Consider the following 13,500-nt stretch of genomic DNA (forward strand, 5'->3'; position numbering starts at 1 on the left):
CCGACAGTGTGCAGTGTAAAGTGAGTCCACGGACGGAAGATTGGTTTGTGTGATGTGCTGCGCCGTGTTCACGATCTTCTGCAGCTTCTTTCGGTCTTGGACAGGACAACTTCCATACCAGGTTGTGATGCACCCTAGAAGAATGCTTTCTACAGTGCATCTATAAAAATTAGTGAGGGTTTTAGGGGACAGGCCAAATTTCTTTAGTTTTCTCAGGAAGTAAAGGCGCTGGTGGGCCTTCTTGGCAGTGAACTCTGCTTGGATGGACCAAGTCAGGTCATTTGTGATATTGACCCCGAGGAACTTAAAGCTTTTGACCTGTTCCACTTGCGCACCACCTATGTAAATTGGGTCATGCGGTCCGCTACTCCTTCTGAAGTCAACAACCAATTCCTTCGTCTTGCTGACATTGAGGGATAGGTTATTGTCTTCGCACCATGCCACCAGGTCCTTAATTTCCTCTCTGTACCCAAACTCATCATTACCCGAGATACGGCCTACAATCGTTGTGTCATCAGCAAACTTATATATTGAGTTTGATGGAAACTTGGCTACACAATCATGGGTGTACAGTGAGTACAGCAGGGAGCTGAGTACACAGCCTTGTGGGGCACCGGTGCTCAGAGTGATTGCAGAGGAGAGCTTGTCCCTTATTTTTACAGCCTGGGTCCTGTCTGTGAGGAAGTTGAAGATCCAGCTGCAGATTTGAGTGCTAAGGTCCAGGTTCCGGAGCTTAAGGATCAGTTTATTTGGAATAATGGTATTAAAGGCAGAGCTGTAGTCAATGAAAAGGAGCCTTACGTATGCGTCTTTATTCTCCAGGTGTTCTAAGGAGAATACTTACCTTTGGGTAATGAAACTGGACAAGAGTTGGAGGGGAAGCACTTTGGTAACAGTGCCCATAATTCTCTAAATATTAAAGTAGTCATGGAAAGGAACAAGATTGGCCTTCAAGTTGAAATGCTAAATTTGCAGGAAGGTTGATTTCAATAGGTCAAGAGTGGACCTGGTGAAAGAAGGATTGAGAGTCTCTAAACTAGGGTTCAAGGTCACCATATACTGGTAAAGATGAAAAGCAGAGATGGCAAGATTAGGGAATCTTGGATGGTGTAAGATATTAAAGGTTTGATCAGCAAGTAAAAGGAAACAGGTATAGGCAACTGGAATTGAGTGAATCTTGAGAGAACGAGAACAAAATAGGGGTCATGAAATATACTTGGCAGGTAAAGTAAAGTTCAAAGTAAATTTCAAGAAGAGAATCCTAAATAATTCTAAAATATGCATCAAGAGCAAGAGGGAAAGAGTGGGTCCTCATAGGGACCAAAGGAGATATCTATGTGTGAAACCAGGTAATTTGAGAGACTTCTTATCTGTATTCACCAAAGAAAAGGATGTAGAGGACAGTGAGTTCAGGGAGGGGTGGAGTGATTGTGTGGAGCATATCGTTGTTAAAATGGGAGAGATGTTAGATGTATTTGAATGAGATTGATAAATTCCCAGGGCTGGGTGAGGTGTATCCCAGGCTGCTATGGGAAACAAGGCAGGAGATTGCTGGGGCCCTTATGGTGATTTTTGCATCTTCATCAGCAACGGCTGAGTTACCAGAAGTCCTGACGATAACTAATGGTGTTCCTTTATTTAAGAAGGGCAGCAAGGATGAACTATGGGTCCTAACGTAAGTGCTAGTGAAATTATTGGAGAAGATTCTAGTGTTTATGTACATTTGGAAAGATGATCAGGGATAGACGGCATGGCTTCATGTGGGAAAAGTCCTAACTCATTTGATTTAATTTTTTTGGGGGGGATGTTGTCTCGAAGGAATTTGTCAAGGTCCTGCGTGGTAGGCTGATCTAGAGGGTTAAGGCATATGGGATCCAAGGTGAACTGGATAATTGGCCTGCTGATAGGAGGCAGAGGGTAGTGGTAGAGGAATGTTTTTCTAATTGGAAGTCTACGACCAGTGGTGTACTACAGGGATTAGTGCTAAGGCCCATGTTTGTAAAATATATCAATGACTTGGATGTGAAGATAGAAGTGTGATTAATGTTTGCAGATTACACAAAAATTAGTGATGGTGTGGATAAAGAGAAAGGTTGTCTAAAGCTACAGCAGGATGCACATCAGATGGAAAGTTGGATTGAGTGTTGGAATTTAATCTTGACAGGCAAAATTATACACCCAGGAAGGTCAGGACATACACAGGATGCAATTGAAAGCTGATGGACAGAGAGAACTTGGGGATTCAGCCATATTTCCTCAAACTGAAACTCCAGTTGATAGGAGAAGGCAGATGACATACATTGTCATGGTCATAGTCATACTTTATTGTTCCTGGGGGAATTGGTTTTCGTTACAGTTACACCATAAATAATTAAATAGTAATACGTAAATTGTCCCAGGAAATAAGTCCATGTCTTCATAAGTCAGAGCAGAGAATGTAAAAGTTGGGATATTATGTTGCAACTTTATAAAACATGAGTTAGACTGCACTTGTATGCATTTCTGGTTCAAGAATGTAGCAACGCTGGAGAGAGTACAGAACAGATTCATTAGACTGATGCCTCAGTTGGAGAACGTGAGTTCAGGGGAGAGATTGGAAAGGCTGCGCTTGCTTTTGCTGGAGCGAACAAGACTGAGATGTGGTAAAACAAAAACACAGGGCATACGCTGAAATCTGGAACAACACACAAAAAGCTGGAGGAACTCAACGGGACCAGATGAATGGTCTCAACCCAAATCATTGACTATCCATTTCCCTCCATTGGTGTTTCCTGAAACTGAGGGTGAGCAAATGGAGAAAAATAATCCAAGAAAAGGCATAGATGGCAAAGATAGTAAGAATCTTTATCTCGTGGCATGTTTATCAGAAACAACGGGGCACAGGTTTAAGCCATGAGGATGGAAGGTTAAAGGATATTTGACCCTAATCCACAAAATATTGAAGCGATGGGCTTTCAATTCCAGAAACTATTAATTTCTTTAGGTCCCAATCTTAAATGAATTTGATGTGATTGGTCAAACCATAAAGCACACCAGAGTAATGAAGGCCTGTCCCCACCGGTACCGGTTACCCCGGTGTCGCACAGCGACAGACCCATCCCCACCGGTACCGTACTCCGGTGTTATACAGTGACACGTGCATTTGAATGGAACTCCAAAATAAGAATTCTGGAATTATGCTATCTCCAATAGCTCTCAAGAGATAATGGAACAAATGTGTAGACAGATTATGGAAGATGCAGGAATAATTGGTTGTCGTAGTGAGGGACTTTAACTTCCCCTGTATTGATTGGAGCTTCCTTAATACAAGCGGCTAAGATGTTTCTTCAGTGTATCCAAGTGGAGAGTGAAGCTGGAGAAGAGAACGTACTGGACTTGTTTATGAGAGGTGAGCCAGGTGACAGACCTGATAATGGGTGAACATTTTGGGAATAGTGACCATAACTCATTACATTTTAGTATAGTTATTAGCAAAGATAAAATCCTATCTTGCCAGAAGGTACTAATTTGGGGAGGGCAAATTACAGCAGGATAAAACAGACAATAAGGGGCTTAGACTGGGAGCAGTAGGTGTCAGATAAATCCATGTTTGACATGTGGTAATTGTTTAAAGACCAGCTGATTAGAGCTCAGGATCGGCAAGTTCCAGTTAGGTTTAAGGACAGGGTGGGAAAGTAAGGGAATCATTGTAAGGTTTAGGAAGTTAAAATCAGACTGGACCCTTGTGAAGAATAAAGAGAGCAGGAAGCTATTGTGAGCCCCAATTTGGAGTAATGCGATTGCAGGAGTACAGAGAAAATTTACAAGGATGTTGCTGGATCGAGAGGACCTGAGTTATAGAGAAAGGTTGAACAGGTTGGGACTTTATTCCCTAGACCGTAGGAGAATGAGGTGCTGTGATGCTCTATGACCCTTAAGTACTCAAGCAGGTGATTAGGAAGGCCAAAGGAGTCATGAGATGTCCTTGATGAGCAGGATCAAGGAGAATCCCAAGACATTTTGTACATAATCAGAAAAAGAGGGCCACTGAGGAGATGGTAGGTCTTCTCAAGGATAAAGGAAGGAATTTGTGCTTGTGAGTCAGAGCAAGTGGATGAGATACTAAATGAGTATTTACTGAGGAGAAGGATTTGGAGGATAGTGAAGACGGGCATGCTAATGAGTTGTGACATTGAGATCAAGGAGGGGGTAGTATTGGGTCTCCTGAAAAAATTAGGTGTATAAGTTTCCAGGTATATATTCCAGAATATTAAAAGATGCAAGCATGGAGATTGCTGGATCTTGAAAAGTTCTTTGTGTCCTCACTAGCAACAGGCAAGGTCATGGAGAACTGAAGAATAGCAAATGCTGTGCCTTTGTTCAAGAAGGGAAATCAGGATAATTCACCTAATTATAAGCCAGTGAGCCTCACATCAGTGATAGGGAAACTACTGGAGAGGATACAGTGGGATAGGATTTATGCACATTTGGAAAGGCATGACCTGCTTCGGGACAGTCAGCATGGCTTTGTATGGGGCAGGTCATGCCTTACAAACTTGATCGAGTTTATTGAGGGGGTGACAAAGGAGCTTGATGAGGGTAAGGCAGTGGATGTTATCTACATGGACTTTAGTAAGGCATTTGATAAGGTCCCTCGAGGTAGGTTGTTTCAGAGGATAAAGATGCATGGGATCCAGGGTGAATTTGCAAGTTTGGACTCGGAACTGGCTTGCTGCTTGCCTGTGGACGACAGAGAGCAGGGGTGGAAGGATATTATTCTGTCTAGAGATCCTTGACCAGTGGTGTTCCACAAGGACTGGTGCTGGGATTTCTGTTGTTTCTGATATATATCAATGACATGGATGAAAACCTAGATAGGTGGTTTAGGAAGTTTATCAATGAAACCAAGATTGGTGGAGTTGTGGACAGCGCAAAAGGATATCAAAGAATACAGCAGGATATAAATCAGTTACAGATATGGGCAGAGAAGTGGCAGGTGGAGTTTAATCCAGTCAAGTGTGAGGCATTGCACTTTGCGATGTCAAATGAGAGGAAAAAGTATACATTTAATGGTGAACCCCTTAATATTACTGAGGTTCAGAGGGCTCTTGGGGTCAGTCCGTAGTTCACTAAAAGTGGCTACACAGGTGGTAAACATAAGAAGTTTTGCAGGTGCTGAAACTCTTGAGCAACATACACAAAGTGCTGGAAAAGCTCATCAGATCAGGCAGCATCTATGGAGGGAATAGCAGTTGACATTTCAGGCTGACGCCCTTCATCAAGACTGCAAAGAAAGGGGGAAGAAGCTAGAAAATGAAGGTGGGGGAAGGGAAGTAGTACAAGATGCAGGGTGATAGATGAAACCAGGTGGGTGGGGTGCAGAAGAGGAGATGAATTAAGAAGATGGGTGGAAGAGGTAAGGGGCTGAAGAAGAAGAAATCTGATAGCACAGTGGATCAAGGGAGAAATGGAAGGGGGAGGTGATGGGCAGGGGAGGAGAAGGGGTGAGAGGAGAAACAGAATGGGGAATGAATAATGAGAGAACCCGGGGGGGGGGGGGTTGCAGGGAGGAATTACCAGGTTAGAGAAATCGATGTTCATACCATCAAGTTGGAGCCTACCCAGAATGAGTATAAGGAGTTGCTCCTCCAACCTGTGTGTGGTTGGTGGGGATTCTGAGAATAAGAATAAGGAAGTCACGCTGCAGATGTGAAAAACTTTAGTCAGACTGCACTTGGGGTGTGGTGTGCAGTTCTGGTCACTCCATTACAGGAAGGATGTGGAGACTGGAGAGGATGCAGAAGAGGATGCTGCCTGGATTAGAGAGTGAGAGCTATAAGGGAATGATGGTGAAACTGGGATTGTCCTCCCTGGAGCATCAGAGACTGAGGGAGGACCTGCCAGAGTTTTTTAAGTTATGAGAGGCACAGATAAGGTAGGCAGTCAGATTTTTTCCCCTGTGTGGAAATGTCATACACCAGAAAGTATGCTTTTAAGGTTAGGGAGGAAATTTAGAGGCAACGTGAGAGACAAGTTTTCTTTTAATGCAGGGAGTGGCGGGTGCTTGTAATGGACTACCACGGTAGCAGTGGAAGCAAGTAGTTTGGTGAGGTTTACGAGGCTTTTAGATAGACACATGAATACAAAGGGAATGGAAGGATATGGATGATACACAGGAGAGATATGTTTAGTATAAATTGGCATCAAGATCAACACAACATCATGGGCCAAAGGGCCTGTCCGGGGCTGTTCTGTTCTGTTATGTGGGTGGAGATCATCTGGTCGTTGCACTGCCCTTTAAGGACACAGTCTGTTATCGTACTCCCTGTTGTTTGGTACATTGAATTTGGTCACAGGTGGAAATATTGCACAAGTCGCCGATGTACTTTTCTAAGATCCCAGTGTGTACATGCAGGGACTGGGAATTAGTTACTGTACATAGTTCCTTGGTGTTATCAACCTGCACAAGGATCTTACACCAGTCAGTGGCTTGTACGGCAACATGCATGATACCATTTATTTCTTCTCGCGCTCTGTGCTGTGGTTGTATTTCCGTGCATGCCTATACGTGGTGTTACATTGTTCTGTGTTTCCTATAGGCAGCTCCAGAGGACAGCAGTAAGTATATGTTGTGCATGCATTCTGAATCGTGAGCTGATTTATCAAAGCTAAACCTGCACTTAGACCCAAATGATCTATTTTCACTGGAAATGCGTAATTCATTCATAGTATCCAGAGATTAATAGTGTTGATGCAGCACACCTTTCAATTACTGTAGAGGAGGTCCGAGATTCTTGCATGCTGTTAATTGATTGATGAGTCACTCCCGATCATTTGATACCTTGCTGACCTAGAATAGAAGTCTTACTTGTTAGATCATTGACTTTGAGATATCTTATGTGGATCTTGCTTGGTGCTTATGTTGTGCCCTGGGTTATAATAAAATGTATCAGCCAATAGCCCTCATCCCCTCATCGTCATTTTCCTGTTAATTGGCAGACTGGTTTCAAGCAGAACTTCAAGTTTTCTGCCATTGTCTTACTCCTGCACTCCAATTCTTAACAGTAGATCTCAGTCGGCCATTACCTCAGCTATAATACCATCGTTCAAGCTCTAAGACAGGGTTCCCAACCTGGGGTCCATGGCATAAAAAAAGTCAGGAACCCCTGCTCTAAGTCCTTCCAAACAAAAGGAAAATGTGTTTTTCACTGTTGTTTATTTCCCCATCTGAGAACAGCTGGGTATGTTTCCTGCGTTACTATAGCTCATCCTAGTGGCCACTCTTTACAGTAGTCAGGAGCAGGAATTTGCCATGATCTGTCTCGTGCCCAATGCAAGGAAACTGAGATGAATCCTTCCTGCTGCCACTGCTGCCCTTGCTGCCCTGGCAGGGGATCAGCTAACACAACAGGCTTGTGATTGGATCCCAGGCCTATCCTATTCTGTAGCAAATCATAGTTGGTAAATTTCTCATGCTCTGAGTAACAAATTTGGGAGTCCAAATGAAATGTTTGTTGGTGCAGACTTGACATCAAATGACCCTGTAAAAAACAGAAGGGTCTTCTGCCATTGTCTCACACTGACCTCAGACTCTGTCACTTCGACCAATCTTTCATCCATCAAATTACCGGTTTGATTGTTCATTTTGAAGTCACCATCCTATTTTATTCAATTTATGGTATTTGAGAAGCTGTGTAGAGGAATGAAAAAAGTCCTCATACAGTGCACCTAAAGTGATGCCAGTGCAGGTCAGTTAGGGAAAATGGAAATGTTCAACATCAGACACCATCTGCCAACCAGACCAAGTTAGAGCAGTGTAAGCTGGAGCAGATAACTTAAAGTGAAATAATATGAACAGCCAACTAATTTATATCCTGTTCTCTCCCTTAGACTGGTTTGGCAACTCCTACGGAACTCTCTCTGCTGAATAATGTGGACAACCACATGTAATCTCATGGTGACCACAAGATGCTGGTATTAGAAGATTAAGTTGAAGCCCTTTCAATGCTGCAGTCATTATGTAGAGCATAGCTAGACTAAAGTCTCTACTTCAAACATGTGGGAACTTGGGGTAGAAAATTTGCTTTTAAGTATTATGAGCAATCTAAATTGCTCATCAAGTTTTATTGCTGTTAGCAGCAACCCATCAGGCATTAATCTAACAGCATTGTCCCTCACAGCCTGACAAACAGTCCAGTACTTAGTGGAGGGACAGGGAACAGTTCACTGTGAAAATGTAATTTTAACTTTCAAAGGCTCTCATACATTGTTAAGTGTGCATAATACAATTCTGAACTCTTATATGTGGGTTTTGCTGTGTTTAGACAGCTGGACACAGATGAATTTCTGAGATAAATGCTTTTGATGTTATTTTGTGGCCAGGTACAATGTTTGTGCAAGCAACACGAGACACTGTCTATAGCTGGGGTTAATACTCTCACTAATGTGTGATGCTGTGGTGGTCATAGAGCTCCAATGTGACTCTAATTAGTGTTTAGTTCTGTTGTAAATAATTCTTCAAGTATGCTGCAAATAACACTTCCACCCGACTGTTTATCTATCTTCCCCTCATTCTACAAAGTGCCTTTATTTCATTTCCACGTCTCAAGGTTACCAACGAGGCAGTAGGAGTGGAGAAAGTCAATCAGGGGAGATGGTCCAATAGTATTCTAACATTTAAGTGGGCATTAGCTGTTTTAGTTTGGGACAGTCTGCATTAGGACCATATAGAAATAGAGCACAAAGATTGTTTGGCCCCTTGAGCCTGTTCTGCCATTTAAACCCTTAGTGGCTAATCTGCCACAGAGCTCTATAAACTTCCCTTTCTCCACATCCCTTAATATTTACAGTTATAAATAACTTATTAATCTCAAATTCCAAAGCAGCAAGTTCCTGCCGTTGTCTGTAAGGAGTTTGTACATTTCCCTGTGACAGAGTGGGTTTCCTCCGGGTGCTCCAGTTTCCTCCCTCATTCCAAAGATATGCAGGTTAGTAGGTTAATCGGTCACATGGGTACAATTGGGTGGCGCAGGCTCATTGAGCTGGAAGGGCTTGTTGCCGTGCTGTATCTCTAAATTAAAAATTAAATTAACAATTTACCTGACATCAATTGCCATTTCTGGAAGAAATTAACAAACTTTTCATACCTTTTACCTTAGAAATGTTTCTCAACAATTTTAAAAGGTGTGGTCAGGTGTAGTCTCTCCATCTCAAAGCAGTTTCCCACTCAAATTCTGTTAAGTCCAATCAAATTAGACTTCTGAATTCCAAGGGTTAATAACCTGTTGGAGTCCAGGTATTGTTCTGGTGGATCTACACCGTTAGCTTTCCCAAGACCAGCATCTTCTTCCTGAGCTATGGTGCCCAGAACTATTCTCAGCACTTCCAGGTATGCTCATGTCAGGGCTTTGTATGGATGTACAGTAACTTTTATCTCTTTCTGCTCTCCAGCTATGAAGACTGGCATTTCATAAGCCACCTTAATCATTGTTTGTGCTTGTTAATTACATTTTAATGACCTGTGTAGATGGCTCCCTAAGTCTCTGCTTTGCTTTTTTCATCATACTCATTCCTATCCCTTTCAAGTCCTGACTAGAATGGATCATATTTTCTTTAGAATAGAATATTAGATTTTCTATTTATATTTTTTAATTTTGAAATCTAGTCAGTTTATTAATATCTTATATTTAATGCTTCTAGCTATACTGCTTACAGCATTGCTGTATTAGTGTGTCATCAGCAGGCTTGGATGTCTGGATTTTACCCCATCATCTGTCATTAATAAATCTGACAAACTGTTGAGGCCCCCTGTGGGATGTCACTCATCATATCCTGCCTCATTACCGGTCCATTATCCCTCATCAGTTCCAACGGTAGATCTTTAACCTCAAAAATTACTCCGCTTGGCTTGATGAGTTCTTCCACCACTGTCTGTTTTATTTCAGATTTATTTTCTTTTTCAATATTCTGTCTCTCTCTCAGTGTTTAGCTTTCAACTCCGAGCTTCAGCTCCATTTAACAATACTTTGTGAGGGATTTTATCAACCGCTTCTAGAAAACACTGCAAAATAACATCCAGAAATCTGCACTTGTCCACTACTTCAATCACCTCTTTAAAAACAAGGGTTTTGACCTTTTACAAATTCTTTTTTTTTATAATATAATTTTTATTGAGTTTTCAAAAAGAATACATGAAAAGATAAAATCTACAAATTCTTGCAGACATTTTAGCGATTGCATCCAGCAATCTCCTCACAATGCTTTCCTCTGTGTCTCTTTCCATGAGGAGTCCTCAGCAGGGCAAACAGACTTCACAACATCTACTTGGATGTTCAGGATTTCAGTTTCAGTGGCTGAGCATTTTAAATCACCAGCCACAATCAGGGCAATTCTGTGGTCATTTCTCATGTAAAATCCAGGTACCATTTTTAAAGTACACGTTTTAGTTATTATCATCAAGCCTGTGAGTAAGTCAGTAATCTTCACCTGGATTATGTATCCATGAAGCTTCCTGTATGTGGAACTTCTAAGTACTTGCTCATGGTCAAATCCTTCGTGATACAACATTCCTGTGAATAAGACCATAAGATATAGGTGCAGAATTAGGCCATTTGGCCCATCTAGTCTGCTCCACCATTTCATCATGGCTGATCGAATTTTCCTCAGCCCCAATCTCCTGCCTACCTCCCCCACCAGCACCCCACTATCCTTTCATGTCCTGACCAATCAAGAATCTATCAATCTCTGTCTTAAATATCCATAAAGACTTGGCTTCCACAGCTGTCTGTGACAAAGAATTCCACAGACTCACCACTCTCTGGCTAAAGAAATTCCTCAATTCCATTCTAAAAGGATGTCCTCCTATTCTGAGGCTGTGTCCTCTGGTCTTAGACTCTCGCACCATAGGAAACATCCTTTCCGCATCCAGTCTATCAAGGCCTTTCACCATTCGATAGGTTTCAATGAGGTCACCCTCATTCTTCTGAATTCCAGTGAATACAGGTCCAGAGCCATCAAACGCTTTTGATATGACAAGCCATTCAATCCTGGAATCATTTTCATGAACCTCCTTTGAACCCTCTCCAGTTTCAGCACATCCTTTCTAAGATAAGGGGCATAAACCTTCTCACAATACTCCGTGAGGCCTACATCCTTGCTTTTATATTCTAGTCCTCTTGAAATGAATGCTAACATTGCATTTGCCTTCCTCTACACAGACTCAACCTGCAAATGAACCTTTAGGGAATCCTGCACAAGGGCTCCCAAATCCCTTTGCACCTCAGATTTTTGTATTTTCTCTCCATTTTGGAAATAGTCAACCCTTTCATTTCTTCTACCAAAGTGCATGACCGTACATTTGCCAACACTGTATTCCGTCTGACATTTCTTTGCCCATTCTCCTAATTGGTCTAAGTCCTTCTGTACCTTCTCTACTTCCTCAAAACTACCTACCCTTCCAGCTACCTTCATATCATCTGCAAACCTTGCAACAAAGCCAACAATTCCATCATCCAAATCATTGACATATAATGTAAAAAGAATCAGTCCCAACACAGACCCCTGTGGAACACCATGGGTCACTGGCAGCCAATCAGAAAAGGCTCCCTTTATTCCCACTCTTTGGCTCCTGCCAATCAGCCACTGCTTTATTCATGCTAGAATCTTTCCTGTAATACCATGGGCTCGTAGCTTGTTAAGCAGACTCATGCGTGGCACCTTGTCAACGGCCTTCTGAAACCCTAAGTACACAACATCAACCGATTCTCCTTTGTCTATCCTGCTTGTTTTCCACCACCACCCCCCCCCCCCGGCAAAGAATCCCAACAAATTTGTCAGGCAAGATTTTCCCTTGAGGAAACCATGTTGACTACAGCCTATTTTATCATGTGCCTCCAAGAACGCTGAGACCTCATCCTAAATAATCAACTCCAACATCTTCCCAACCACTGAGGTCAGACTAACTGGCCTATTGTTTCCTTTCTTCTGTCTCTCTCTTCTTGAAGAATGGTATAACATTTACAATTTTCCAGTCTTCCAGAACCATTCTAGAATCTAGTGATTCTTAAAACATCATTACTAATACCTCCACAATCATTTCAGCCACCTCTTTCAGAACTCTGGGGTGTACACTGTCTGGTCCAGGTGACTTACCTACCTTCAGACCTTTCAGTTTCTCAAGAACCTTCTCTCCAGTAATGATAACTTCACACACTTCATGACCCCTGACACCTGGAACTTCTACCATACTGCTACTGTCTTCCACCGTGAAGACTGATGCAAAATACTTATTCAATTCGTCCACCATTTCTTTATCCCCCATTACTACCTCTCCAGCATCATTTTCCAGCGGTTCAATATCCACTCTCACCTCTCTTACACTTTATATACCTGAAGAAACTTTTGGTATCTTCTTTAATATTATTGGTTCGCTTACTTTCGTGTTCCATCCTTTCCTCCTTAATGATTTTTTTTAGTTGCTTTCTGTTGGTATTTAAAAGCTTCCCAATCCTCTAACTTCCCACTAATTTTTGCTCTGTTACATGCCCTCTCTTTGGCTTTTATATTGGCTTTGACTTTGACTTTTCTTGTTTGCAACAGTTGTGTCATCTTTCCTTCAGAATACTTACTTTTCTTTGGGATGTACATATCCTGTGCCTTCCGAATTGCTTCCAGAAATTTCAGCTATTACTGCTCTGCCATCATCCTTGCCAGTGTTCTTTTCCAATCAATTCTGGCCAAATCCCCTCTCATGCCTCTGTAATTCCCTTTACTCCACTGTAATACTGATACATCTGACCTTCAAAAGCACATAGTTTAGATTAGTGTTCTAGTAGCTGATATTCAGTAACACGAAATACTCATGTTTGACTGTAAGTTGGTGGCAAGTAAGTCAGTCTTTGGGAAGTAGAAGTGCTGCCAGTTCGATTAGCCTTGCCATCTCCTGGCCACGTATCTAAATGTGTTCAAAGGTGATCACTTGGTACAGAGATTTGGTAACCATCAGTGTTTACGTCAACTGAAACCGCAGGAACTTAAGGTGGCAACTTCGCCACTGTCAAATAAAACAAAAAAAAACTACAGATGCTGCAAATCTGAAATAAAAACAAAAATACTCAGCACATGTGAAGAGAAAAACAGAGTTAATGTTTCAAGATTTCTCTACCATGGCTTCCAACACTACACCACCACTGAAACTGGCACATGGAATGGATTCTACTCCTTCATGTACACCAGCAGACACAAACGAGAAGCTTCGAAGCAGGTCATAGTGAAGTGTGTAGAAAATGTTCCACACTGAGCTTTACAAAATTGCTGTATTATTAAAGTGCAAGTGCTGCTGGCAACTGACTGGTTGTATTTTGTCTTATGATAAAGGTTTATGCTGCTAAGTACTTCACAGTATCAAAGTCATAACTGCTACAGTTACAGGTTTGTTTTAGAACAGATCACATGCTCTGATGACACATTTATTTGCATTGTAACACCAGTCAAATATCGAGAGGTCAAAATGGGTGAAAATGG

General features: G+C 42.0%; 1 protein-coding gene across 2 annotated transcripts in view; it reads left to right on the forward strand.

The window, feature by feature from the left end:
• LOC140191370 (natural resistance-associated macrophage protein 2-like) overlaps positions 1-9,075 on the forward strand; it is a 118,638-nt gene extending 109,563 nt beyond the window's left edge. Inside the window, exons 17-18 of one of the 2 annotated variants that reach the window (XM_072248724.1) lie at positions 6,579-6,597; positions 7,870-9,075. In XM_072248724.1, coding sequence (XP_072104825.1) covers positions 6,579-6,597; positions 7,870-7,910 — 60 coding nt within the window. In that variant the 3' untranslated portion in view covers positions 7,911-9,075. The remainder of the gene's footprint in view (positions 1-6,578; positions 6,598-7,869) is intronic. The other variant, XM_072248723.1, reaches the window with a different exon arrangement.
• Positions 9,076-13,500: the final 4,425 nt, after the last annotated feature.

Source organism: Mobula birostris, chromosome X, assembly GCF_030028105.1.
Source record: "Mobula birostris isolate sMobBir1 chromosome X, sMobBir1.hap1, whole genome shotgun sequence".
Taxonomy (NCBI): domain Eukaryota; kingdom Metazoa; phylum Chordata; class Chondrichthyes; order Myliobatiformes; family Myliobatidae; genus Mobula; species Mobula birostris.